Raw genomic sequence first — 26,595 nt, forward strand, 5'->3', positions numbered from 1 at the left:
GACGCAGCGGGAGGAGGGGGAAAATGGGAGTTAAAGTGTCAGCATGCATCTCAGACAAGATGGATCTCTCACCCATGCATCCTGGCCACTGCACACTTTAGATTCTCAGGAGAGAACCATCTAGCATGCGTACAAGGCTTAAGTATCGGATTAGGACCACTATCACTAAATGTATGAAAATAAAACTAAAAATTACTGCTATACAAGAGAAAGACAGTAGTAGGAAGAGTAAGGGTTAATAGTTAAATCACTCGTGCCGTTTAGATTAACATGACATTCTGTCTGAGATGCTGTTATCAATGGTCTTTTGGGGCGCTTTATTGCCTGCTGTGGGAGGAGCAAATCATCCTTTGATGCAGGAAAAGATTCCCCTCTCCTTGAGCTGGTAGTAGTTGTACCATTCCAATAACATTCAGTTCCTGAGCATGGTAGTAAAACTCATTTGCTTTCCTGAAAAGATGCAGAATTATAGCAGCTGAGGAACCCCTCTCCAGTTTCAGATAGGCACAGCAGAGGCTGTCCTCTGCTGTGCCTGTCTGGAACTCGAAAGTGGTCCTTCAGCTGCTATGTTTCAGTATCTCTTCAGGAAAGCAGATGACAGTTTTACTACCATGCTCGGGAACTGGATATATGTCCTTGGAATGGTCTAATGACTACCAGCTCAAGGAAAGGGGAATCTTTTCTTGCATCAAAGGATGATTAATTGTTTCCCCAAAGCAGGCAATAAAGCATCCCAAAAAAACATGGATAACAGTCTCAGACAGAATGTCATGTGAATCAAAACAGCAGGAGTGATTTTATATAACTATTAACCCCTAGGGCTGATTCACACTACAAGAGCTTTTTAAAGTGGATCCGTGATGAACTTTTACTCATTGCATAATTGTTTATAGGGCATTCCTCAAGCCAAATACTTTTTTGTTCTTGTCTTAATACTCTAGTTCCCTATAAACTAAAGAAGCCACGCCCACAGGTTTTCAGAGAGCCAATGCACTTTCAGACAGTAGAAAGGGCTAATGGAAGCTCAATCTGGGCAGGAGGAGGGGGAGGTACTACTAGCCAGAGATTTCAGAGGCAGAGGGGAGGAGGGAGGAGGAGGGGGGGGGGGGATTAGGTATTTTTGCTCAAGATGCAGATAAGCCTGCTTCTGTGTAATGTTTACAAACAACATGGCTGCTGTCGTATCACAGGAAGAAATAATCATATTCTATTAAAGCGGTTTGCAGCTAGATTTGCTGTGTAAACTATCTAAACATTAGATAAGATATATAGACAAGTTACTTGTTATAGTTAGTTTTATTATCTCGGATCCGCTTTAAGCACTAGAGATTTGAAAAGCTCTTGCTAATGCAATGCTATGGGGGATTTTTACAAAATCACATAGCTCCAGTGTGAACACACAGCATTAGCAAGAACTTTTAAAATCACAAAGTGCTTAAAAAAAGCTATTGTAGCGTGAATTAGCCCTTACTCTTCCTACTACTTTCTTTCTCTTATCAGTAATTTTTAGTTTTATTTTTTTTATACATTTCCCGATAGTGGTCCTTTAATGCTCGGTTTGGCTTGCCATGATCCCACAGATGACCTCACACTGCTGCCATCTAATAGCAATCTAATTGTAAAAATCTAGGCAACGTTGTCTGTAAGCGCTCGTTTCCACTATCGCGAATCTGCATGCGTCCAACGCATGCAGATTCGCACATGTAATGCAAGTGAATGGACCTGTTTCCACTGTAGCGTTTGCGTGGTGCGTTTTTATGAGCGGTGAAAAAACGCACAAAAGAGCCAACGAATTCGCCTGCTAGTGGAATGCATGCGAATCGCCGCTAATGTATTTAATAGGGAAATCGCATGCGTTTTTTACGCGTTATTTTACGCGATTACGCATGCGATTCCGCATAGGAACCAATGTAAATTAACACAGGCAGTGACATGGTTAAAAACGCACATAGCCTAACCTATGCGAAATCGCATGCGTAATCGCGTAAAATAACGCGTAAAAAACGCACCTGCATGCGATTTCTTCTGCGGTGGAATCCAGGCGATTCCGCACCGCTACAGTGGAAACGAGCACTAAGACTTTGCTTCTATAGCTCTTATCCACTCCATGTATAGAAACCACATTGGCCAAGGCACTGGTTGTGTGCTGCAGTTTAAGCAGGCATCTGAAAATGATCCTGTTTATAGCGGTTCACATAACTCCAACACGCTATACAGGGCCACATATATTAAAGCAAAATTAATGTGGATATTCCCCCTTAAGTGTCAATTTGTGATGGAGTGTGACGAATAAATATACAACTCTTCACTATATATTGTCTCTTCACTATCATGGCTAGAGGAAAACATTACATCCCACCTACAAAAAAAACAAGCTACATTACAAAAACATTTAGAAAAATTCTGACCCATAATGCATTTTAAGCAGACTTGACAGTGAGCATTACTACACGGATATAGCATTAAAATTAAATATTTACAGCTCAATGCAAACTTCCCATAAAGCTGAGAAATTATCAAATTTACCTGATTCATTTGAAAAAATACAAAACAAAATATTCATATCAACTTGTGCCTTTTCCAAATAGTAACACTATCAAAATGGTGAAACAGAAGAAAAAAAATACAATACTTGCAATTTTTTGCGTTACTATTGACCAAAAAGAATGCCCAAGCAATGAATGTATGCTTTGCCCAGCAGAGATTTGCATATGTTTGTACAATACTTCTAGGTCATCACATAAACTGATTAACAATATGTGCAGTCTACCCATGTAAACTAGCGTGTATCTGTCAGTCACAGTTTAAAAGATCCTGAACAAAAAATCAAAGTCTAACCCAAAGCAAGCTTAACTTTCCTGGAACCTATTGGTCGATCATTTAAGTCCACCACAGCTGCCATTGCCTCATCGCGGGACTCAAATGCCACCAGCGCTTCACCAGTAGGCATACCTTTATCACTATATTTTAAACACACAGAACCAGGTATCAACTGATAGCCATAAAAGAAATCTAATATTTCATCTACAGAAACTGTAAAAGGCATATTCTGAACCCTGATCACTGTTGGACCTGGTTTACCAGACCCAGAGGAAAATCCAGGTGGACCACCCATCTGCATGTTTCCAGGCCCAAAACCTGGAGGAGCATTCAAAGGCCCAGGACCACTAAGGTTTGGAGGTGCGGCATTAAAGTTAGGTGGTGCATTTGCGTTGGATGGACCATTTCCAAAAGGTGGAGGGCCATTTCCAAAACCTGAAGGAGGAACATTAAAATTATTAGGTCCACCTCCAAATCCTGGGGGCTCGATTGGTGAATTTGGTACATTAGAAGGCCCTGGAGGTGGTGGCCTTGAATCTACAAAGTTGCTAGCCAGTCCAGGGGGTGGAACTGGGGGGGCGAAGTTATTATTTGGTCCACTGAATTTACCAGAGAAGGGAAAGTTTTGACCATTGTTTTCTTTTACATTACCACCCATGAATGCAAATTCATCCCCAATGGGTCGCATTGATTCTGATGGGGAGTGATTATAGTTTTGCATTTTGTAACCCTTTCTCCCCGGAATGGGTGGATTAGCTTCAATTTCCTTCCGCTCCTCATTATCAATTATACGAACAAAGGCATCTCTCCCATTGAGCTTCTTACGATTCAGACGCTCAGCTCTTCGAGCATCATCTTCACTCCTAAACTGAACGAGAGCCTGTCCTATGCCTTGACCATTGTTATCTGTTAACACTTGTACACTCCCCTCCTCAACACCAACTCCTTCCAAATTAAAGAAATGATACACATCCTTTCTTATAATGTTATAAGGCAGATTGGACAGATGAGCCCAGAATCTCGGCATATGTTTCTCAAGCACCATATCAAAAGGGAAATCTTGAGGCTCAACATAATTGTAGCTTTGATTTTTCTTTCTAATGTATTCTAGCTTTTCAAGCATTTGGTTCTTTGCAATAGGGTGAACTTGGATAAAACGATTGCCCATAAACTGCTTATGTTTGTTCAATGCAATTTTATAATCTGCCTCGTTTCTGAATTCCAGGAAACCTTCTCCATTTGCTTTTCCATTGGGCCCATAAACTACGTGGATGCTTTCTTCAATAATGTCCAGATTTTTAAAGAAATCAATGACATGCTTGTTTTCTGCCTCATATGGTAGCCCCTTCAAATAGACACAAAAGCCATGCTCGTGGGGGGATCTCGACCTTGGACGTGGAGGCATGCCGGGGGACTTGGACCTGGGCAGTGGTTGTGGCTGCTGCATGATGTGTGATGGTCCATGATGAACCAAACCTTTCCCTAAAAGTCCACCAGATACTACCCACTGTCTCTCTGATGCTGGGGCAACCTCAATAAAACGCTGTCCCATCAACATTCTGTGGCGTTTCAGAGCTTCATATGTGTCATGAGGTGTCAAGAGTTTCACAAGTGCACTACCTGTTTGCCGGCCCATATTGTCTTTCAAAATAAGAACAGCATCTAAGCGTAACCCTTGAAAAAAATCCTTAACATCTGTTTCTGACACTGGAATGGGCAAGCCATGAACTGACACATATGGATCATCATGGTTAAGAGGGGGAGGATGATGTTTAATTGGACCCTGATTGCCCAACGGCAAGGGATTGGCAGGGCCAAGAAATAGTGGGTTCATGGTATTCATTTGTGCACCAGAGCCATTCATCCCTGTAGGCAAAGGTCCTACTGGTGGTGGGTTCAAGGGTGGCAATCCGGAGATCGGAGGCAGAGCCGTCATTGGTGGCACTGGTGGAACAGGTGGTATTGGTGGGACAGGTGGTACTGGTGGTAATGTAGATACAGGAGGTGGGACAGGCATTGGGGGTATAGAAGGCATGGGAGGCAGTGTCGGTATTGTTGGAATGGGGGGAATTGGAGGTGGTGGCACAACAGGCAACTGAGGAGCAACAGCGGGCAACTGAGGAGCAACAGCAGGCATAGAAGCAGCAAATGATGGATTACAGAATGCTGCACCCATGTTAGGTGGAGCACTTCCAATGTTGGCAGTTGAAAATGTTACAACATTCTTAGTGCCATCATGTGCAGTGGTGACTGTAGAGACCGTGCTTGTGGAGGGGGCGCTAAAATTAGGTACAGTTGTTGGCAAACTGACCCGGCTCATCACGGAGCTACTGCTCATTGCTGGATTCGGTGGAGGCCCCGGGCGGTTGGTATTGCTCGGTGGAATATCAACATTCGCAGTTTCAAAACGCCTACGGCTAAGTTCTATCATGTTCTGCATTTCAGTCTTACTGCTCAACAACAATGAAACTTTTGACCCTTTTATTGTGCCACCTGTGCGCATCATACCAAGTCGGGCATCTTCATCAGTGGCAAATACGATGAAAGCCTCACCCTGCTCTCCCCCCACAATATGCACTCCACCATCAGGAATAGTCAATCCAGAGAAGAAGTGACGAATGTCCATAGTTCCTGCCACTATAGGCAGACCTTGCAAACGGATGACCACAGCCATGCTGCACCGTTACAACAAACACCTGCAGATGAAAAAAGGCAATGTCCACATCAGACTCAAGATCTTGATAAATCTACCTTTAAACTTAATGTTCAGTAAGACATTTATAGCATATTTACAGAAAGACTGAAATTGAATAACTTGTCAGCGTGAGACTATGCATACATACACCGAGATTGAACATAATGATTTTGCAAACTGTGACAAGCAAATAGCATGAAAAATATTCACAATCCCTCAAAATGTTCAATTCCCAGTTATCAGAAACAAAAAGTACTTTAAGCCAAACTTATCTAGCGATTTTCTCAAGTAGTCAATGTGCTTACACAACATTAAAGGTTTTTGAACATTAACATTAATGGTTATCAGTCATAAGAGTCCCAAAATGAATACAGGTCCTTCTCAAAAAATTAGCATATTGTGATAAAGTTCATTATTTTCTGTAATGTACTGATAAACATTAGACTTTCATATATTTTAGATTCATTACACACACTGTGTTCAAGCCTTTTATTGTTTTAATATTGATGATTTTGGCATACAGCTCAAGAAGACCCAAAATTCCTATATCAAAAAATTAGCATATCATGAAAAGGTTCTCTAAGCGAGCTATTAACCTAATCATCTGAATCAACTAATTAACTAAACACCTGCAAAAGATTCCTGAGGCTTTTAAAAACTCCAAGCCTGGTTCATTACTCACAAAACCGCAATCATGGGCAAGACTGCCAACCTGACTGTTGTCCAGAAGGCCATCATTGACACCCTCAAGCAAGAGGGTAAGACACAGAAAGACATTTCTGAACGAATAGGCTGTTCCCAGAGTGCTGCATCAAGGAACCTCCGTGGAAAGTCTGTGGGAAGGAAAAAAGTGTGGCAGAAAACGTTGCACAACGAGAAGAGGTGACCGGAGCCTGAGGAAGATTGTGGAGAAGCCCCGATTCCAGACCTTGGGGGACCTGCGGAAGCAGTGGACTGAGTCTGGAGTAGAAACATCCAGAGCCACAGTGTACAGGAAATGGGCTACAGGTGAAGCCACTTTTGAACCAGAAACAGCGGCAGAAGCGCCTGACCTGGGCTACAGAGAAGCAGCACTGGACTGTTTGCTCAGTGGTCCAAAGTACTTTTTTCGGATGAAAGCAACTTTTGCATGTCATTCGTAAATCAAGGTGCCAGAGTCTGGAGGAAGACTGGGGAGAGGGAAATGCCAAAATGCCTGAAGTCCAGTGTCAAGTACCCAAAGTCAGTGATGGTCTGGGGTGCAATATCAGCTGCTGGTGTTGGTCCACTGTGTTTTATCAAGGGCAGGGTCAATGCAGCTAGCTATCAGGAGATTTTGGAGCACTTCATGCTTCCATCTGCTGAAAAGCTTTATGGAGATGAAGATTTTATCTTTCAGCACGACCTGACACCTGCTCACAGTGCCAAAACCACTGGTAAATGGTTTACTGACCATGGTATTACTGTGCTCAATTGGCCTGCCAACTCTCCTGACCTGAACCCCATAGAGAATCTGTGGGATATTGTGAAGATAAAGTTGAGAGACGCAAGACCCAACACTCTGAGCTTAAGGTCGCTATCGAAGCATCCTGGGCCTCCATAACACCTAAACAGTGCCACAGGCTGATTGCCTCCATGCCACACCACATTGAAGCAGTCATTTCTGCAAAAGGATTCCCGACCAAGTATTGAGTGCATAACTGAACATATTTGAAGGTTGACTTTTTTGTTTTAAAAACACTTTTCTTTTATTGGCCGGATGAAATATGCTAATTTTTTGATATAGGAATTTTGGGTTTTCATGAGCTGTATGCCAAAATCATCAATATTAAAAAAAAATAAAAGGCTTGAACTACTTCAGTTGTGTGTAATGAATCTAAAATATATGAAAGTCTAATGTTTATCAGTACATTACAGAAAATAATGAACTTTATCACAATATGCTAATTTTTTGAGAAGGACCTGTATGTCAAATGTATACACAAGTTCCTGTAGAAAGGTATCATCCAAACCTGTCCTCAAGTCCCACCAAAAGTGTTTTTGCAAGTACTACAATTAATCAAGTACCTCTATGCAGATGTCAAAATGCTAGTCCTAATGCTGGGGATACACGGTATGTTTCTGTACCGTGTATCGAGCAGCTGATCCGGCCAGCTGATAATATTCAGCTGGTCCGATCACACTGCTCGACCCCCGCCCGCTCGATCCCCCCGGTGGACAATGGCAGGGAATCGAGCAGCTGATAAGGAGCGCCGGCAGGACGAGCGGTAATCGATCCGCGCGGACGAGCGGGGGTCGACCCGGCGGCTAATCGGCTGCCGGATCGACCCGTGTATTCCCAGCATAAGACTTGCATTCCTTTTACATTTCTGTAATCCTAACCAACATGCTAAATTTCCATGCAGAATTGCCCCTAAAGTCTAAAATATAGCCTTAAAGAGGAACTGTAACGCCAAAACGGCCCCTGGGGGGTACTCACCTCGGGTGGGGGAAGCCTCAGGATCCTAATGAGGCTTCCCACGCCGTCCTGCGTCCCTCGGGGGTCTCGCTGTAGCCCTCCGTGCAGTCCGGGCAGCGGTGACGTCATTATTTACCTTCCTGGCTCCTGCGCAGGCGCTCTGATGCCTCTCGGCGCCGAAGTAGGCGGAAATACCCGATCGCCGTCGGGTCTGCTCTACTGCGCAGGCGCAAGTTTCCGGCGCCTGCGCAGTAGAGCGGACCCGACGGAGATCGGGTATTTCCGTCTATTTCCGTGCCGAAAGTCGCCACAGCGCCCCCGCTGGAGCCAGCAAAGGTAAATATTGAAATGACAGTCGGCACAGTCGCCGGCTGTTCGGAGGGCTGCGGCGAGACCCCCGTGGGACAGAGGACGGCGTGGGAAGCCTCATTAGGATCCGGAGGCTTCCCCCACCCGAGGTGAGTACCCCCCAGGGGAGGTTTTTGTTGTTACAGAGTCTCTTTAAATTAAAATCTCAAACTACAAATAAATTAATCTAAAACTCATTACTACAAATACTAATATTCTCTACCCTCAACATATAAACTGCCCGAGGACATACAGGGTTACATTCCACCATAGTATGCTCCATTGGCTTGCTCCAAACATAGCCTATTTTCAGGGTCTAGTATGGAGTTTAAGTTTTAACCCAGCTCTGACTCAGGCTATACTATTTATCTGACTGTGCATGAGAAAAGTATAGCATATACTAAATAGCACACTTTCCCCTGACAAAGCACTTCATATGGGAGTGAAACATTTTGGGTGTGAAGCATCAGGCCTCATTCATATTATAGGTTGCCATGCACACTTCGGCAATGCAACATCAGAAGTGCAAAGAGCGTACTGTCTGATGTTTAGACTACTTGCACTGTGCAGCAGTGTGATGTGCTATTGCACTACTGCACTGTACTGAATGGGATCAGCAGTGCAATGCACGGCAGCGCAGATGGCGTCAGATCATGGGCATTGCATTTACAGTTGCACAGCCCTCTGCAATTTAAGGGTGAACGAGGCCTGAGTCAAGCACTAGAACTTTTTTATCATGTAGCGTCCTCTTATGTTCCCCATTAGAACAATCAGCTTTTTTTGGCCAAAAAAACTTTCACTCCATACTAGACCCTAAACATAGGCTATATTTGGAGCTAACCAATGACCATAGTAAGGTGAAAATTACCCCGGTTATGTCCGTGTGCAGTTCATATACTAAAGGGAGAAAGTATTGATTTGTAGTCGTGAATCCAATTTTAATTGGATAAAAAGGTTAGATTTTAGCTGCTATCGCATTTCTCCTTAACCACTTGAGGACCCACCCTTTACCCCCCCTTAAGGACCAGCGCTGTTTTAGATCTGTGCTGGGTGGGCTGTGCAGCCCCCAGCACAGATCATGGTGCAGGCAGAGCGACCAGATCGCCCCCTTTTTTCCCCATTAGGGGGATGATGTGCTGGGGGGGGTCTGATCACTCCTGCCTGCTGGGTGTTGCGGGGGGGGCACCTCAAAGCCCCCCTCCGTTGCAGAATTCCTCCCCTCCCTCTCCTACCTGCTCCCCCCCCCCCCCCCCCGGTGATCCGCGCTGCACAGGACGCTATCCGTCCTGTGCAGCCAGTGACAGGACATCCCCTGTCACATGGCGGCGATCCCCGGCCGCTGATTGGCCGGGGATCGCCGATCTGCCTTACGGCGCTGCTGCGCAGCAGCGCCATACAAAGTAAACAAAGCGGATTATTTCCGCTTGTGTTTACATTTAGCCTGCGAGCCGCCATCGGCGGCCCGCAGGCTATTCACGGAGCCCCCCGCCGTGAATTGACAGGAAGCAGCCGCTCGCGCGAGCGGCTGCTTCCTGATTAATTAGCCTGCAGCCGGCGACGCAGAACTGCGTCGCTGGTCCTGCAGCTGCCACTTTGCCGACGCACGTTATGAGTGTGCGGTCGGCAAGTGGTTAAAGGGTCACTTAAGTCTCTGGAAAAAAATGAGTTTTACTCACCTGGGGCTTCCAGCAGCCCCCTGCAGCTGTATTGTGCCCACGCAGACTCCATTAGATGCTCCTGGCCCCGCCGGCAGCCACTTCCGGTTTTGGCGACAGGAGCTGACAGGCCGGGATCGCGAGTGATTCTTCGTGTTGCCGGCCACAATAGCGCCCTCTATGTTGCTATAGCATATAGCAGTATAGAGGGGTCTATTGTGGCCGGGAACGCGAAGAATCACTTGCGGCCCCGGCTCCTGTCGCCGAACCCGGAAGTGGCTGCCAGCAGGGCCAGGAGCATCTGATGGAGTCTGCGTGGGCACAATACAGCTGCAGGAAGCCCCAGGTGAGTAAAACTAATTTTTTCCCCAGAGACCTAAGTGTCCTTTAAAAAAAAAAAAAAAATGTTTTGATTACAAATTTCCCTGTATCTTTTCAGACCGTTTTATTTTAATGTCATCCTAAGTACACAGGAAAGGATCTGGAGTATGACCAAGATTGTTTCAGTAGGCAGAATAGAGTCACATGTAAGCATGGCAGCAGCAGTGCTCAAATGCGACCTGTCCCTTTCTTTTGTTGCAAGATAACTGCACATTGATATGCGTGGTGTTACTAACGCCGCCTGCATGAAAAAATGCAGACAAAAAGTACCCCTCGTCAACAGACTAGTGGCTTAGCTGCCCATCAAGTGCACAGGTTAGCCACCTGATCTTTAACCTCCTTGGCGGTATGGACGAGCCCGACTTGCTTAACGTCAAGTTCATTCAGCAATTGTAAGGCAGCGTTTTCTCCGCATGCTTTTTTCACATTAAAAAATTGAGTTTGTATCCATAGCATGCCAAAATTTGCATACGAAGTCACAAATGTACTTTTTAAAAACTGCAAGAAAAAAAATTGGGAAATTGTGGTCTATCAGAAAGGGAAAATTAATTTGAATTTTTGAATTGATTTAGTGTTTCAAACTTTTATTATACTCAAAACAGATACAAGCCTCTTGCTTGACATTTTGTTAAGTGACAGGCAAAAAGGGGGGTGTGGGTGGTCATGAGGACTGCTTCTTATACATGCTTTCCCCTACCGTTTTTATAACTGCGTTCAGCTTTGGTGTGCTTTAATGTAACTAAAGTTGCATAAAAGTAAAGAGATGGCAGAAACCTAATGCGCTGCTGGCACTAAAAGCCACTTAAGTTGGTGGCCCACAATCTCTTGCCAGACCTAGCCTGCCATACCACTGTGTGCAATAAAAGGACTTCCCCATCCCAAGCATGCATATGCCAATTTAGAAACCTTGATATTTTGGTATTATAACATTAAGTTGGGAGACATCCAATTAGGACTCAAACTAAAGGTGCGTACACATGTCAGATAAAAGTCTTTGGAAAATGAAAGATCACAGACCAATCTTACCCCCTTCCATGTAGTATGAGAGCCATACTCTACACAGTCTATTCTATGGAGCTGCACTCCCAATCAGATAAAATCTTTGCAAGATGCTGCACACACAGATGCTGTACAGACACAAAAGATCAGTATCTGCAAAAGATCTGTTACTGCCAAAGATCCATTCCTGCAAAATGCATTCATAGTCTATGATATCTGCAGATCCTCATACACACCTTGTTTAATGGACATTCATCTGCAGATCAGACAATTATCTGCCGATCTGAAGATCCAACCTGGTGGATCTGATCTACAGATAATTGTCCGTTAAACAAGGTGTGTATGATGATCTGCAGATCTCATAGACTATGAATGCAATTTGCAGGAACGGATCTTTGGCAGGAACAGATCTTTTGCAGATACTGATCTGTTGTGTCTGTACAGCATGTTTGTGTACAGCATCTTTGTGTGCAGCATCTTGCAAAGATTTCTGTCTGATGGGGAGTTCAGCTCCATAGAATAGACTGTAGGTATGGCTCTCATACTACATGAAGGGGGTAAAATTGGTCTGTGATCTTTCATTTTCCAAAGACTTTTATCGGACGTGTGTACGCACCTTTACTAGATGTGTCACGGTCAACACCCTTTGGCAAATGCCATGCTCTGTATTTCGCCCCCTATACTCAATTTCTTTCTATATCACATTCACTTAAAACACCTGGGTGAGCGTCTACAAAACAACCGCTAGTGGCTTGACAACAGGTTTGGGAAACAGCAATAAGTCATTCAGCATGTAATATTAAATTAAATATCCAGACTTTTTAATGAAAATCATGAGTACTGCAAGTACTGCAAGTCCTGTGCCCCCCACCCCCATAGCAAGAAAATGAAATACTAGCACATTCTGTTGACTGGTGTTTTAGGATTGTTACAAGGGTTTTTTATGTTTTTACATAGATATCCATATGGCTAGAAGTGGCCACACAATATAAAATCCAAAAAGATAAAATACAATTTTATGGCAATTCGATAAAAATGACAGTCTGTAGAAAAAAAACCTGAAGACTTAATTACTCCAAGGTATTAAGTCAGTTGGGAGTGGTGAATTTTTCTGATCAATTATGAAAATTGAATGGTGTAGGGTAGATTGTCAATTTCTTGATATATAGACCCAAATATTCTCAGCGGTTTCAATATTTTTTTTTCCATAACTAGGATAAAATTGAACACGTGGGTGATGCATAGGTTCTAGGTTTGCTTTTCAAATGTTACAATCAGAAAAATGTATTGCAATTCTTGATTTGAAAACTATATATTTTTTTAAATGCTGCAGATTGCAGATGGATCGCTCTGCACGCAATGGAAACTGTTCCATTGTCATGCATTGGTTTCAGTACACCCACGGTGTGATGCAGCCATGTAACTGCACCTCATGTAATGGAAATGGGCCTTAAATCTCTGACATGGCAAATCAAAACAATGCTTTTTGCACTAACAGCCCCTGGCTGAGGATCACAGCAGAGCATTATTTCAGTGTTTGACCTACAAATGCTCATCCCCAGCCAAATTTAACGTGCTACTTACCTGGGGCTTCCTTAAAAAGTCCCCTTTAGGCCACTTGTCCCTCACAGTCTCCCCGGGTAGCTCCTTGTCACCTGCAATTCTGCCTGAAGGCCTGGCCAAGTCATGCATGCGTAGCGCGGCCAAGCGAGCTCCCCCACCACTGGAAGTGTTCTTCGCCTGTGCAGTAGTACTGCGTAAGTGCAGAACACTCCCAGCCGCAGGAGCGCAACTAGTGAGTGCGTCCGGTCAGGCCATGCATACAGGACGAAGTGCGACTCATCCAGGCTTTCGGGCAGTATTGCGGGAGACAGTGAGTGACTGAGCGGCCTTTAACCTTCCTGGCGGTAAGCCCGGGCTGTGCCGCGCAGGAGGATATCTCTGCCCCTGGTGGGGCGTTTTGCCCCATTTAAAGTGCTGTGCGCGCAGCTAGCACTTTGCTAGCCGCGCGCACAGATCGCCCGCACGCAGCGGCTGAAGAGGGCCCCCCCGCCAGAGCCCTGCGCTGCCCGGACCAATGAGTTCCAGGCAGCACTATGGGCTGGATCGGAGGCGTCTGACGTCAGGACGTCGGCTGACGTCCATGACGCCATTCCGACAGGAGAAGCCAAACAGGGGAACGCGTTATATACGCGTTCCCCTGTTTGCTTTTGATGCCGGCGACGATCGCACTAGAGGGACACATGCGCCATCTAGTGGTGTTTCATGTAGCTACCACTCTGGTAGCTTTACATGAAACAAAAAAAATAAAAAAAAAATGGATTTCTGCCTATGTGGCAGAAAAAATTAACCGCCAGGAGGGTTAAGGGAGCTTAAAGGGAACCTAAACTGAGAAGGATATGGATTTTTCCTTTTAAAATACTAGTTGCCAGACTCTCCTGCTGATCCTGTGTCTCTAATGCCTTTAGCCACAGCCCCTGAAGAAGCATGGAGATCAGGTGCTCTGACTGAAGTCCGACTGGATTAGCTGCATGCTTGTTTCAGGTGTGTGATTCGGCCACCACTGCAGTCAAAGATCAGCAGGATCGCCAGGCAACTGGTATGGTTTAAAAAGGAAACATCCATATCCCTCTCAGTTTAGGTTCCCTTTAAAGAACAACTGTAGTAAGAGCTAAATGGAGGCTGCCATATTTATTCCAAAGCAATACAAGTTGCCTGGCAGCCCTGCTGGTCCATTTAGCTGCAGTAGTGTCCAAATCACACCAGAAACAAGCATGCACTTAATTGCGTCAGATTTGACAAAAATGTCGGAAACCCCTTATCTGCTGCATGCTTGTTCATGGTCTTACGCTGGGGATACACGGTGCGACCCGACGGCTCGATTGGCTGCCAGATCAACTACCGCCGCGTCCCCGCTGCCGTCCGGATGGATTCCCGCTCGTCCCCGCGGGTGCTTTCTTATCTTCCGCTCGACTCCCCGGTATTGTCCGCGGGCGGGGATCGAGCGGGGTCATCGGACCTGTCGGAAATTATCAATTGAGCATCAGCGGCTCGATTGAGAAGGGTGAAAACGCACCGTGTATCCCCAGCATTAAGCTTAAAGAATTAGAGACAAAGGATCAGACAGCCAGGTAACTGGTATTGCTTAAAAAGATTAACATGGCAGCCTCCATATACCTCTCACTACAGCTGTCCTTTAAGGAAGCCCCAGGTAAGTATGAAAACAGATCTGCTTCTTGTCTCCAGTTCTCTTTAAAAAGAGAACCGAAGGTGGGTTTGAAGGATCCTATTAGGACACAGAAGCACATTTTGCATACAATGCCTAGCCACTGTGTCCCCCCAGTCTCCCCCCCCCCCCCCCTTCTCCTAACGTGTCCTAATAGGATTTTTCAAACCCACCTCGGGTTCTCTTTAAAGGATACCATAAGCGACATGTGACATGAGATAAACGTGTATGTACAGTGCCTAGCACATAACTATGCTGTGTTCCTTTTTTTCCTTTCTCTTCCTGAAAGAGTTAAATATCAGGTATGTAAGTGGCTGACTCAATCCTGACAGACAGGAAGTGACTACAGTGCGACCCTCACTGATAAGAAATTCCCCTTTTTACCTCTTGCTTTCAGAAGCCATTTTCTGCTAGGAAAGTGTTTTATAGTTGGAATTTCTTATCAGTAAGGGTCATACTGTAGTCACTTCCTGTCTCAGCCAGTTACATACCTGATATTTAAAGTGAACCTTAAGTGTCCCAAAAAAAATGAGTTTTACTCACCTGGGGCTTACCTCAGCCCCCTGCAGCTGATCGGTGCCCACGACGAGTCGCTCTGATGCTCCGGGTCCCGCTGGCGGCCACTTCCGGTTTCGCCGTCAGGACCCGTCAGGCTGGGGAACGCGGCTGATACTACGCGTTCCCAGCCAAAATAGCACCCCTATGCGGCCATATGTCCGCATAGGCACCCGTATGCGGACATATGGCCGCATAGGGGTGCTATTTTGGCTGGGAACGCGTATTATCAGCCGCGTTCCCCAGCCTGACGGGTCCTGACGGCGAAACCGGAAGTGGCCGCCAGCGGGACCCGGAGCATCAGAGCGACTCGTCGTGGGCACCGATCAGCTGCAGGGGGCTGAGGTAAGCCCCAGGTGAGTAAAACTCATTTTTTTTGGGACACTTAAGGTTCACTTTAACGCTTTCAGGCAGAGAAAGAAAAAAAGAACAGCATAGTTATTTGTGTGCCAGGCACTGTACATACACGTTTATCTCATGTCACACGTCACTTCGGGTATCCTTTAAGATAACATTTAGGGTTTCAATGTTTTGTAGTTTTCTCAGACGCCACACAACAGTTAACGAACTTGTCCTGAGTTCCTTACGCATACACAAAGATGAACAATCAGAATAGCTCACGTTTGGGTGTGGCTCAAGTGTCTTACAAAAATGTGTTATTACACGTATCTCCAGGCTGGGCAAAATATTTAGGGCCAGTTTCCACAAACTGGAGTGGCTTGCAAGACGCATGCCGGCACATGAAGTGATGTGAGCAAGCATCCAAATTGCATAGATGTGCCATGCTTGGCTAGGGATTAGGGTGCATGCTGCAGAAATCTCCAGCATGCCACCCAGATTCGCAACAGCATGCAATCTGGATGGCAAGTCAATAGCCACGTAGGCAGCGATTCTTCATGCGACTTTGCCTGCAGGGAATCTGCAGATTCGGGACAAATTCTTCCCTATAGGAAGTAGGGCTGTAGTCCGCTTTCTCTAGTGTAAACAGTATAGATATGGATATCACCACCCATCCGTTGGGAGTAAAAAATTTTTTTTAAAGCAATCCTTTAAAAACTGGAGAAAAGTCAGACACTTACCATGATAGAGAAGCCTCTGGATCCTCCAGAAGCTTCCCACATCCTCCTCCAGACTGCCAAGACCCTGTGACATCACTGCAGTGCTCCTGTCCATGAACGCACGCGGCTGCATTGCATAGGTCAGTACCCGCCTGTACAGTAGCATAAAGCCGCTTGTGCTCCATGCTACTGCGCAGGCATCAGCACAGTGCGGCCACGCTCGTTCACGGATGGGAGCAAAGTCGTGCAGACTCTCCGACAAGCCCTTGAAGGGTTTTAGTGCTGGAACGGTAAAGTGGAGCAGGAAGTGGAAGCTCAGGATTATCCAGAGGCTTCCCTTTACTGAGGTACATGGCTCTGATTTTCATCAGATTCTATAAAATTAAACGGATGGTTGATTAGGCTGTAATAATAATGCTACATGTATGGTCACCTTAAAGAGACTCAGATGAGTCAAGTGGCCATTTTTTTTTTACTTAGCGGGGCTTCCTCCAGCCCCATAAGCATGGATGCATCCCTAGTCGTACTCCCGCAATCCTCCGCTCAGTCGCAATCAACCCCGGTACGTGGCTCAGTCTGACGGCAGCCAGTGCCTTCTGCACTTGCGCAGAAGGCCCCCCACTGACGTCAGAGCCGTATTCCGAAGAAGATTGTGGCTTAATGGAGTTACTAAGGAGGACGATGAGGTACACATCCATGCTTATGGGGCTGGAGGAAGCCAAAAAAAAAAAAAAAAAAGCCACTTGACTCATCTCTGAGTCTCTTTAAATGAAACCTGAGATGTTAGAATATCCTGCATTTATACTTACCTGGGGCTTCCTCCAGCTTTATGAGGACTGTGGCCTCCCTCGCTGTCCTCTTCGGCCTCTCTGTTCTTGCTCTATGCCTCCCGGTAATCGGGCCGCACTCTTCTGCACATGCGCGTGTTGGTTGCACACACCCCTCGTCACGCTCCAGGGAGCATTTTGTGACTACACACTACACTCCCGGGAACAGAAGCGTGGCGTGGGCTCACATGCGGCCAAACGTGCTGAATCTCTCAACTGGCCGGATTACCAGGAGTCAGAGTGCCAGAAAGAAGGGGCCGAAGAGGATAAGGAGGGAGGCCAGCGTACAGAGGGGGCTAGAGGTAGCCCCAAGTATAAATAAGGCACAGTGTACCATCTCAGGTATCACTGATCAACCATATAAGTCACTATACCTTGGTGTTAAGATTTGCATGTCAAGATAATTTTCTGCCCATCACTAGCAAGAATTATCTAGGCAATCTGGTGAATGAGTATGAGGACACATCAGGTAATATGAACCAATTAAAAAGTTAACTGCTGGGCTATGTAATGGACACTGAATATACTTTAAGTGAATGTGAGCTTTAAAAAAAAAAAAAAAAAAAAACACAGCCCTGTCTACTCCCCCAAGCCACTGAATGCAGTTCCTGTAGCATCTATGAAACTGCATTAAGGTGCCCATACACTCGTCAGATTGGCAGCAGATAGATAAGAAATGCATCTGATGATCTATCTGATGCGTTTTTAGAACATTTTTTACCAGGATAGAATTCCAATAGATTTCAGTTTGAAATCTATTGAAATTCGATCTGATGGCATTTTTTTGCCATAGATTTCCATTAAGGCCAATGCAAACTGATAAGCAATCTCAACAATGCAAACTGATAAGCAATCTCAACAGATCGACCTAAATTTTCCACCCTGCCAGTTCGATGGAAATCCATCGAAATCGGCCATCGATCGGTCGGCCAACCGATTTGCAATCGATCGGTCGGCCAGAAAATCGGCTGAGTGTATGGGCCCCTTTATTCACCAGACCAATTACCTGGCATAATTGTCAAAGAGAATGTGGACTCTGATGAAAACACCTGAGAGGTTTTTACCATTCGCCACTACGCTAAAAGTAATATTTTTCTTAGGATGACTTTCATGTTTACTTAAAATACACAGTGGGAATCACTACATATGATGTATTTACCCAAGCAACTTTTGCTAAAACGCCCATGGCAAATATATCACTTATCTATAATCTTACCTGCTAATAAACCAGGTATTTCCTTAATCAAGGTCCCGCCCCAGTCAATCCTGTAGGCAATTAAAAAATCTTTATGGACTGCAAAAAAAACGAATTAAGGCAAGCATGAAAATCAACATTTAACATAAAATACATTTTGCATCCCTTAAAAAAAAAAAAAAAAAAAGCATGGAAACAAGATACAGGGCAAACCCCATTACACATGCAATTGTGCTGGTTTCCCCAACAATCATCAAAACTTTTTCTTTGAAATATGCCTCATACATATGTACATGCCAGTCAGGTTTTACATTCTTCACAACACCACCATGAAAAGTATAAATCCTAGAGTGTGCAAGACAAATCCTTATATTCAAAATGAAAACTGCATTATTCAAACCAATGACCTCCAGGACTCTGTTCTCCCCAGAAATTATTTCCAGCCGGGTGGCATGAAAAAGTAGCCGGGTGGGGCAAGATGAGAATGCAGGGCCCGTGCTTCTGTGCGCAACTCTGCTTGTAGTATAGGATGTGAGCTGATAACAGCCGGGTTCTCACCAAAACTAGCCGGGTGGAGCACCTGGCTAAAAGAGCCTGGGGAGAACACTGTTCAGGTTACCCATTTTTTTAAAGCCTAATCACTAACAAGCGCAGGCAGATCCAAAAGCCTTTGAAAAGCATATAATGTTATGCATGTCTACCTAGGATGTTTAAATTGATATCTTCGTACGAGTTACATAAAACAAAAATCCATATGCACGACATGTAGTGCAGTAACCAACATATCATAATGGAAAGAATTTACATTTTCATTTTGGATTACCTAACACTTAGAGACTCTGAAGCGACTTTAAAAACAGCCTTTTACCTTATATTCTACATGGGCATGTTTGCCCCAGCTAAAACGCCGCCATCCCGTGGCAGAACGAGGGGTCTTTACCCCCCAAATCCCCCCCTGTAAAATACACGACCAACTTGGTCGTAGATTTTGCTCTTCCTGGAGGCATAGTTAATGGTTGTAGCTCTGCCTCCATGCGCGTCTATCAGCCTCTCCCCCGCCCCTCTCAGTGAAGGAAGACTGAGAGGGGCGGGGGAGAAGCGGCGATCAGCTGATAGACGTGCTGAGATGCAGGGCTTCTGCCTCAACTGGAAGCGATCCCCGGACACCACGGAGGGGATTTGTGGGGGTAAAGACCCCTCGTTCTGCCGCAGGAGAGCGGCGTTTTAGCAGGGGCAAACATGCCCATGTAGAATATAAGGTAAAAAGCTGTTTTTAAAGTCGCTTCAGACTCTCTTTTAAGCACATGCAATTCTAGGCACACCCAGAGACATATGCAGAGCTGCACAAAGCGCAGCAGTTAGGTACAGGTACTTACAGCTGGCCCCAGCCAACCTCAACATTCATGTTGGATGTTTATAAACTCCACCTGTCCCCAATTCCAGTATGTGAGCAGAGAGGAGTGCCAGAATATGTACTAGACATACCCGTCAGATTGTCATCAATGGCTTCAATCCATTGAAGGCTCAAACTCCCAGCCGGTGCATGCGCTGCGTAGCTCTTTGAATGACCAACTATACAGTTCTATGGAGTACCAAGACATATGAACAAGATTAAGGGCTCTTTTCCACTGCTAAGCGCAATTGAGGCTTACATGATTGCAGTGCAAATTCCACTCACTGCATTTGAGCCGGGAACAAACACGATCGCAACAAGAATTTCACAAGCCAGCGACTGCATGCGAGTATATTAAAACAAAAAAAAAAAACGACCATTAGGGTAAAATGAACACTGATTTGCATGCAAATCTAGGTGATCTTGTGATCGGCAAAATGGCTGCGAACGGCTTTTTGAAGTGGATCGCAGCTAGTGGAAAAGGGCCCTAACAATGAGCACTAAAAATAGGCCTGCATTTTTTACTTTACCTCGCCAGAATGTCATGCAACCCAGCAGAACCCTGCAGATCCTCTATGCAATAGAGGTCCATGTAACAACACACACTTCATCCAAATTTTTGTACCAGAGCGGTCGTAAAAAGAATATTTGGTAATCATCCGCGCCTTCCTCCAGCAGTACAAACACGTCAGTCTCACGTTGCCCTCCCGCAGTCTGCCATGGTGACTGGCTAAATCGGGTCAGTCCAGGTCTACTGCGCATGCGCGGTAGGTAGCCGGGGGTGAGTATCAAATCATCTTTTTACTACAGCTCTGGTTTACTTTAAGCATTACTGACACCCCCCCCCCCCCCCACCCCCTTTTTCCCCCATAGGAAAGCAGATTAACAGTACACCGATTTACAAATGCAAAAATACACCGATTTACAAATGCAAAAATACACTACCACACACACCAGTTTGCAAAATTCTAACCAAAATGCCAATATCCAAATGGCATTTCCCCAATCCAATATGACAATATTTTTACAATTTTTAAAACCTCAACACCAATTTCTGCTTAGCATATTTCAACAAAAAAATCCTTATCACATTTTTATGTTACTGCCACAAAAAAATGTCTCCAAACATGTATACTCTTCCTGATAACCAAAACAATGCCTTGGCAAGTGTGCTGTTCAGATAAGAAAATGCTAGAAGCACAAAAATTGTAATCTGTGGACGTCATCACTTAAAACAGAAAAGAAAATTACATTCCATGAATTACCAGAGTACAATATTGCCCTTTTATAGAAGGGGGTACTAACTTATTACAGACTCAACAAGGTGTTCACATTAATTTTGTGCCAGTGGGCAGAGCCATGCAAACTATTATTTTTTGCTGGTTAGCCAAACTGTGTGTGAAGTTCCTGGTGTATGGCACAGGTATAGCCTTACATGTGCATACAGCTGTTCTCCATAGATTGCAATGTTACAAAACCTCCAAATAATTCACGTGTAATACACAAACACTAGCCATTGCATTTTAGAATTCAAAATGATGCATATGTACAAATTGATAATACAAACTGCAATCCTGTAAAATCTGTAGAAAAAAAGCTCTTACCTATCCACCAAATAAAGACAAAACAGTAAACACAGATGCATTTTGTGGTACACTCTTACCACTTAAGAGTACTATATTCAGTGTAGAACCAATATAGATGTCATGTGGAAAGTAAAATTTGCAGAAAATGTCAGAGTGGATCCAAATATCCATACAGTAAACATGACCAAAATGTCAACACCAACATTGCCATGATCTGTGGAGATTGACGAAAAACGTAACTATAATGGATATGGATACCAAATTTAGGATTAAAATCATCACAGTAACTCCATTCTCAAAAATGTAAAATAAAAAATCCTAGCCATATCAGCGATATGAAGTCATATATATATTAAGTGCAAGCACTGTAAAACAAACTGCAAGATAGCTGCTGTTCTCTACGATGGAGAGGGAAATGTACTGCATTTTACTGAATCTACAGCTGATTTAACTTGAAGGTGAAAATTCAAACCAAACTTGGTGAAAGCTAACATTTGGATCCGTTCACTAGGCTTCCTAGAGTTCTCACAATTTTGTTTGTGCCATTTACTTAACCTCTTGACGACCAGCTAACGCCGATTGGCGTAAACTGGTCGTCTGCGGGTTACCATGGAAACGGCCGCTCGCTCGAGAGGCCTTTCCATGTCAGTTCACGGAGGGTGTCTCCGTGAACAGCCGGAGAGCCGCCGATCGCGGCTCGCCGGCAAAATGTAAACAGGCGAGGAAGAAATCCCCGCTGTTTACATCATACGGCGCTGCTGCGCAGCATCGCCGTAAGGCAGATCGGCGATCCCCGGCCTCTGATTGGCCGGGGATCGCCGCATTCTCATTCGCCAGCATCTGTTGTAGGCGGCGCAGGACGGATCTCCGTCCTGCGCTGCCCATAGGAGGAAGGGAAACGCCGGAGGGGGACGGAGGCGGAAAATGGCTGCGGAGGGGGGCTTTGAGGAGCCCCCCGCCGAACGAACAGAGCCGGCGGCGATCAGACCCCCCCAGCAGGACATCCCCCTATTGGGGTAAAAAGGGGGGTAGACTGATCGCCCTGGCTCACTCCTGATCGGTGCTGCGGGCTGGAGAGCCCACGCAGCACCGATCAGTGCAGAAAGCCCTGGTCGGCAAGTGGTGATTTCCCAAGTGAAAAATGAAATGTAGCTTTACTTAAGCCTAGTCTACACGTGCCGATTTGTCTTATTAATCGAGCTGCTAGTGCGGCTCTAAGATCCGACAGGTCCAATCTCACCGCGGCTGATTCCCCGCGAGCGGACAATCGAGCGCAGGGCTGTGGAGTCTGAGTAATTTTGGGCACCCGGAGTCGGAGTCGTGGTTTCAGAAACTGAGGAGTCGGAAGATTTTTGTACCGACTCCACAGCCCTGATCGAGCAGAAGATAAGCGGCGCCGGCGGGGACAAGCAGGTATCGAATCCGACGCACGCGCGGCCGAGCGGGGACGCTCGGGGATGCAAAAGAGTTGATCCGGCGGCTCTATACCTCAGATATCCTTTAAGCAAATTGCACAAACAAAATTGTGAAAACTCTAGGAAGGTACAAATCCTAATGTTAGCTTTCACCACTTTTGGTTTGAATTTTCAACTTTATAAATTAAATCGGCTGTAGATTCAAATGGAAACTGCTTATTACAGCACTAAATTATGTCTAGCATTGATAAAGGCATTCATTTTTATTTTTTTTTTTTTACTAAACGTGAAGCCAGCCAAATGAACAGTACTTCACTATCACAACGTGATTTTAGGTTTTAAAAGCTGTTAACGTCATTGCCATTTAGATTACACCATGAAAAAATGCACAAAATACAATTCCTCAAGCCCAAACAGATTTTGAAGAAACCGTCTTATAAACTACTTTTTTAAATCGACAAAAAAAAAACTCCCACATTCGCTTGTTAACTTAATAGTATGTAACAGCGACTGGGCAGCACAGTGCTAATCACTAATGTAATGAAGTCAGTTGGGTACAAGTCACTCTTTCTCTATAAAATAGAACAGCCTGGAGAATGAATCACTAAATAAAAGACCTATGTTCAACTCCTATTCACCTAGTTAGTCATACCCAGAAGGTCTGCACCCACTGCTATATAAAGTTTGGGCTGGACACATCCTCAGGAATCGGGTAGCCCAGGCGCCTCAAAAATTACAGCTGTCGCCTAATTTTTCATCTCTCCCATCACAGGAACTAAATTCCATATTACTTTATTCACCTCTGCATTAAAGCTTTTTTATACTGACACAATGCACATAATGCAAAGGTAAGAATGCTGGTGCGATTCAAACCCTTCACTTACACGAGGCGGGGTTCTTATAACACAATCCCCATACAGAGGCTGGATCTACCTATAGAGCCCAGCCTCTGTTGCTATTTAGCTTCCTCCAAAGGCCCCCCCCCCCTGCGCGCTGTGAGGACCCATAAAAAACAGCCGCGCTGTTTACCTCTCTAATGTCAGTCTTCACTCTCCCCGCCTCCTGCATCGCTCCGGTCCCCGCCCACTTCCCTTCCCTCCAATCAGCGGCGAGGGAAGGGACGTGGGCGGGGACCGGAGCGTTTCAGGAGGCGGGGAGAGTGGAGACTGACAGAGAGGGATAAACACAGCCCGCTGCATGTCGACAGCGCGGCTGTGTTTTATGGGGTCTCATAGCGCGCAGGGGGGGCCTTTGGAGGAAGCTAAATAGCAATAGAGGCTGGGCTCCATAGGCAGACCCAGCCTCTGTATGGGGATTGCGTTGTAAGAACCCCGCCTCGGGTTCTGTTAAAGTGATCATTCTTAGATATGATCCATATGGTTGTTTCCTAGGCCATGACACACCGCATACACTGAGTGAATAATCGAAGCACATGCATTTTGAAAATTAACAGTAATCGCAATGCCCTGTTTACAGTAGTGAGATGTTATTTTCAGCATATTTCCTGACATTTTTATCAAGATTGGCTTTCTGTAGAAAGCTGTTCAAAAATGTTAACGCCCTCATCTATACAATTCCTTGGTGTCTAGTGGCCCGCCTTCCTCCCCTGTACCGCATACCTGATGTCTAGTGCCTGCCCCCCCAAATAAAGTACCATGGCATCTAGTGGTAACCCCTCCCAGATGGTCACAGATATGCAAATAAATCCAAATAAAAAAATTGTTAACCATCCATAGACCTAAATATAAATGCTTTGTGCTTAAAGTGGATCCAATATACTTTTACTCATTGCATAATTGTGTTCCTTTCATATAGTTTATAGGGCATACCTCAAGCCAAATACTTTTTTTGTTTTGTTTTAATACTCTTAATTCCCTATAGACTAAACAAGCCTCGCCCACAGCTTTTAAGAGAGCCTTGGCAATCAGGCCCAAGTAGCAGGGGGTTATAGGAGCTCAGTCTGGGCAGGAGGAGGTTACTAGCCATCAGGCAGTCAATCATTTGGTCTCCAAACCTGATTAGCCCCATACAAAGCTCTGCTCCAACCCCATGCTTGATTCTTAAGAGCCCTTTCACACTAACCGCATCGCAGTGATATTCCTATAGGGCTTTCACATGTGGTGTGACGCAGCAGGCTCTGACTCAATAAGTATGCTGTACAGGGCTAAGCGTATGTTTACAGTGTGAGTGAGGCATACTATAATTGCATCACACGGTGTGACTTCAGCTCCACGGCAAATTGATCGCACTTACAGTGTGAAAAAAGCCCTTAACCGAAGTACTGCCACAGAGGCCTAGTGAGGGAAAAATGTGGGAAAGCCAGCAATGTCCACCCACGTAAAAAAAATGGCTCTAGCATTGTTTAGGCAACCTTGTGGGAAACCTCAGGGAAGATCCACAACACGACTGGTTGCTGTTTCACGCCGTCCAGGCCGACATAGTTGGAATCTACGTCCTCCTGGCAGCTCTGACAGGACGTAGGGTACTTATCCGTTAGCCGGGCGCATCCGGCAGGTGGCGCTAATTACTATTCCCCCTCCAGGCCGACATGGATAGTAGGGAAAGATGTAACTCTGGTGGAGTTTTGTCGCCACCTAGAGGATGCGCCCGGCTAACGGATAAGTACCGGACGTAGTTCCAACTATTCACTACCGTGCACTCAAGCCATCTTCACCGCTGCACCCGCTTGCTCTTTGGTCTCAGATCTTCTGACCCCATAACTACTGTGAGCCAATTGAAGTGCATCAATAAGAAAAATACAGGTACAGAGTTGTCCGTTCCCAAAGGTTTAAATAGTTCTCCAATCACAGCATCCTCCACAACTTTTAGATTTTGGATAGTTTGTAATAACTACACCAACACTATTTTAGCCAATCACAATACTTCAAGGTGTAGAGGGTGCTTTGTTTGCAGCAAAGTCCTTAGGGAACAGTTCAACCGAGTCACATAAATCATGCTAGGCAATTATTTACATGGGAATTGGTTTAAAGTCCCATTCCAAGGTTTAGTTTAATTTTAGAATTTGTGTCTACAGTATGGAGCACCATGCTCATTTTATGTCTCCAGGACATCCACTGTGATCCTAATATAGATTGTACACCAGGTTTAGAAAATAAAGGATAGCAAAGACTAGAAATGGATTCTAGCTTTTCTCTGCTTTACTAAAATGTTTTATTAGTTCCTACTATCCAGAAATCTCTTTCAAATGAAGACACAGGACAGCACTACAAATCCAGTGTAAGCTCATACCCCTGCTGCATGTGTGTGCCAGTTTGATGGACGTGCTGAAATGTTGGAACACCAACCACACTACCACCATTACACCAACCACACTACCCTCATTACAACAGAGTCCTATGCTTAGGCAGGCTCTATAAGAATGTATAGAGGATTACAACACGTGACTCCATGAAATAAACCGTCTACATCCCCCAGCATACAAAGCACGCACATAACACATTTCCTGAGCGCTCGGTGCACAGGCCTCCCCCCTCCTCACACCTCCCGTCCCCTCAGCGCCTCCTCACAGCTCTTACCGCTTCAATCTGTATTTACTGACAGAAAACAAAAGCAACGAAGTGAGGGAAAGCGGGAGCCGCGTCCCCCTTCGGTCTCCTCAGCCCGTGCAGCAGGTGTGTTAGCACCGCCGCCCTTCCCTTTCTCTCTCTCTCCAGCGTAAAGCACCGCACAAAATGGCGCAGCGAACACCAAAAGCAAAGAAGCGACGTCACACTGGGAGGCGCGCCTTTCCCGCCTAGTGCGCGAGCGCAGAGCACGGAGGAGTGCAGGCGGCCGCGCGCACAGAGGCTGGCCCGGGGGGCGGGAAAGGGAGAGGGAGAAAGAAAGGGAGGCGCATGAGGCGCGCGCGAGCTAAGTTCTCTGGAGTCGAGATGGGAAGTTCGGATCTTTTCAATGATCCGGATGATTCGAATCGGATCATTGAAGAGATCCGGATCTTTGATCCGAATCTCGGATCATTTTACTACCGGAAGCATTCGGGGGTGA

At 45.4% G+C, this 26,595-nt stretch overlaps 2 protein-coding genes across 3 annotated transcripts in view; both read right to left on the minus strand.

The window, feature by feature from the left end:
- CPNE1 (copine 1) overlaps positions 1–18,292 on the minus strand; it is a 186,927-nt gene extending 168,635 nt beyond the window's left edge. Inside the window, exon 1 of the mRNA XM_068263637.1 lies at positions 18,218–18,292. The gene's annotated coding sequence lies outside the window, so the exon portion shown is untranslated. The remainder of the gene's footprint in view (positions 1–18,217) is intronic.
- On the minus strand, positions 588–26,216 carry RBM12 (RNA binding motif protein 12). 2 transcript variants are annotated; one of them, XM_068263633.1, is made up of 3 exons: positions 26,127–26,216; positions 18,218–18,267; positions 588–5,516 (listed from the first exon to the last, which is right to left on the minus strand). In XM_068263633.1, the coding sequence occupies exon 3, from the start codon at positions 5,492–5,494 to the stop codon at positions 2,834–2,836; it is 2,661 nt and encodes an 886-aa protein (XP_068119734.1). In that variant the 5' UTR covers positions 5,495–5,516; positions 18,218–18,267; positions 26,127–26,216; the 3' UTR covers positions 588–2,833. The 2 variants fall into 2 exon arrangements, with proteins under 2 accessions (XP_068119734.1, XP_068119733.1); XM_068263632.1 differs by lacking the exon at positions 26,127–26,216 and having other exon boundaries at positions 18,218–18,297.
- Positions 26,217–26,595: the final 379 nt, after the last annotated feature.

Source organism: Hyperolius riggenbachi, chromosome 12, assembly GCF_040937935.1.
Source record: "Hyperolius riggenbachi isolate aHypRig1 chromosome 12, aHypRig1.pri, whole genome shotgun sequence".
Taxonomy (NCBI): domain Eukaryota; kingdom Metazoa; phylum Chordata; class Amphibia; order Anura; family Hyperoliidae; genus Hyperolius; species Hyperolius riggenbachi.